The 2,771-nt window shown below is 31.0% G+C and overlaps 1 protein-coding gene across 1 annotated transcript; it reads left to right on the top strand.

Moving 5' to 3' along the window:
- Nucleotides 1–1,269: 1,269 nt before the first annotated feature.
- BX663DRAFT_443295 (uncharacterized protein) lies at nt 1,270–1,713 on the top strand (the record flags this gene model as incomplete). Its single annotated transcript, XM_051523562.1, has 2 exons — nt 1,270–1,483; nt 1,538–1,713. The coding sequence occupies 2 exons, from the start codon at nt 1,270–1,272 to the stop codon at nt 1,711–1,713; spliced, it is 390 nt and encodes a 129-aa protein (XP_051378339.1).
- Nucleotides 1,714–2,771: the final 1,058 nt, after the last annotated feature.

The raw sequence follows: 2,771 nt of genomic DNA, 5'->3' as shown, positions 1-2,771 counted from the left end.
TGGCAATACTTCTATTATATACCCAAAATACGCTGTTATCAGTGTTTATGACATCGATAGGCAAGCTGGTCTTGTACAATACCCTGGAGTCGATAACCAGTTTTATGTTATATCCCCGTACTTTGTTTTCGACATTAATCTTCGCACAACAGTTGGTAACATTTCTTTAATTTAAATTATTAAGCTCCAAATAAAATAAAAAAAACCAGCTCAAAGCTTGTTTGTTGAAAAGAAAAAAAAATTCAATTAAAAAATTAGAAGCCCGTTTTGGCTCTGACAGAAATTCAAGCGCTGAAATATGGTAGCTAAAATACCAATTTGGTAGCTGTTGCCAATTTTTTTTTTTCCGTAAAAAATTAAAAATCATAATTCTAAAATGAAGTTCATGGCTTAAATGAAGGGAATAAAAAGACACCCAAACATATAAAAATAATCTATATATCTTTTACTATTCACCTAGTTGCTTCTAGGCTTAATTCTAGGGATTTAAAAAACATCTCAACATTGCTAGCCATCTGGGATGCACCCTTCCTTAAATGTGGTTGGCTGGTTCAAAAAAAAATTGGTAGAAAAGCTACCAATTTTTCTTCATTTACCATAATTTTCGCCATAGTGCAAGTTGATGCAATTTAGAAATATAAACATTATTGGTGCGCAGCATTCCAAAATACTAAACGATATCCGTGTATTGTAAGTGAAAACTTGTTTATATTCAGTGCTTTAATTTGCTAAAACTATGCCAATAAATAGGTCATTATCATTTATATTTGTATTTGGGCATACACCTCTTAATAATACAAGATTATGTGAATACTTAAACATTAAGGATTGCTCATCATATTGCCAGCAAGCCAAAATCCCAACGATTGAAAATATGCAAGCAGTAATTTCAGATCTCCTTGAATTACAAATCGTAAGTTATTCAATAAGAGTAACAGTAAATATTATAGAAATAGCAGTTTCTTTTGGAAGTCATACTCTAATAATATCCACAATTTAGATCAATTCAATTTTACTATCAGTAATACAGCTGGCTTAGCAAAAAAAATCATCACAAATATCTACAATTGTTTGCTGACATGGAACGATTCCGATATGACTGAATGTCAGTTTTCAGTTCAAGCGGTATTTCCCCTCGTCCTCCCATTATTTGCTGGCCGCCGCGACTTTGAGGTATCAAAGTAAGTATTGAATGATTGCTATAAAAGTCACATATGATCTCATCTTTTCCTTTTTTTTTTGTTTAGATTTAACAAGACAATGATAACGATGAAAGATTACAAACCAGATATTTTAATTATGCTAAAGCTGAAGGTTGATATCAAAGTGGATTTCTTTGTTTGTGAGATAAAAAAACCAGGTAGTTCATCAAATAAGTATGAAACCGGTTTCGTCAAGTCCCAACGAGAGATGAAAGCAATTATTGACCAACAAATTGATTTGGGTGTTAACAATCCAGTCTGCTACGGTCTTTTAGTTGAAGGTAAGCTCTCATTACAGCATAAGTTCTGTCAAAAAGCTCATTGTGAATTTTTAGGCTATGATTGTTATCTATATCAAATGTCTCTTGAATACGAAGCTGAATATCGATCTCGTCTAATAGCCCAATTTCGTACTTTACGAGATGCTCTGGATATCATGATCTTACTACCTGCTATTAATATACTATCATATCTTGATGTAATTATATATATATTTCTTTTCACGAATTGATGAGTTAATAGCAATTTATTAGGAAGAGTTGACTCGCTTATGACTAATGATTTTAGGCCTTAGCCGAAGCCAACGAGATCAATCACAAAAGACTTTATTCAAGAGACCATCTTTCAAAAAGTCTATTAAAAAAGAATAAGTATTATTTCTCTTTTCCTGCCTTGTCGCCTCTGGTCATTTGTCATGTTACTGCTCCTTTATGTGAATATTTTATTGCGTTTTCTTATCCTTGGCTTTTTGCCGAAATTTGTACTTTTATACTTTCTTTATCTTTAGTAAAAACAGTAACCTTCTTTATATTATTTTTGCTACTACCACGAATACGGCTGCTCTCAATATATATTCTATTAACCTCATGTATTATAACTCTTGCTTTAATTCATTATGAAATAAAGCCAATTTGTTCGCAGCAAATTAATCAAATGTACTATAATCAGCAGTTAATTGATGCCACTTATCATTTACTTGTTTATTTTGATAAAGACATCGTCATGGTTCATCGTTATGCGAAACGATAACTATTGAAATACTAATATTCTATTGAAATGCTATAGTTATACAAAACAAGGTATAGAAAACACTGACATATAAAAGAGCTGTTAAATCATAATATCATTGATTTCAATGCATAAGTGTTGATAATATAATCTCAAAATATCATCACAAAAAGATATACATATATCTAATTTCTATGGAATGATAGTACATATCGTGTAAATATATTTTTATGATGGAAATAAAAATATGATTGTATGGAAGAAACATTGATATAGTAAAAAAGATCAAGCACATAATTCAATTTCATACAGTATATGTAACTGCTGAATTCATAAAAGATGATCTAAATCTCAATATAAAAGTTGTTACCCGCCATCTCAAAGCTAGAGAGAAACACGAAATGTCAAAAAAAGAAAAGTTGTTGGTGCTAAAAGAAGAAAGGCATCTAAAGATACCGCTGCTGCTACATCAAAAGAAACTATGCAGCTGGTCATAATGTATGCGTAACTTACCAGTGATACGTTAGATATTATAGAAGAATTCAATATGAAAAAATGTCA

This window comes from Cokeromyces recurvatus (assembly GCF_025118155.1).
Source record: "Cokeromyces recurvatus strain NRRL 2243 chromosome Unknown BX663scaffold_41, whole genome shotgun sequence".
Taxonomy (NCBI): domain Eukaryota; kingdom Fungi; phylum Mucoromycota; class Mucoromycetes; order Mucorales; family Mucoraceae; genus Cokeromyces; species Cokeromyces recurvatus.
This window is presented reverse-complemented; position numbering and strand designations above follow the sequence as displayed.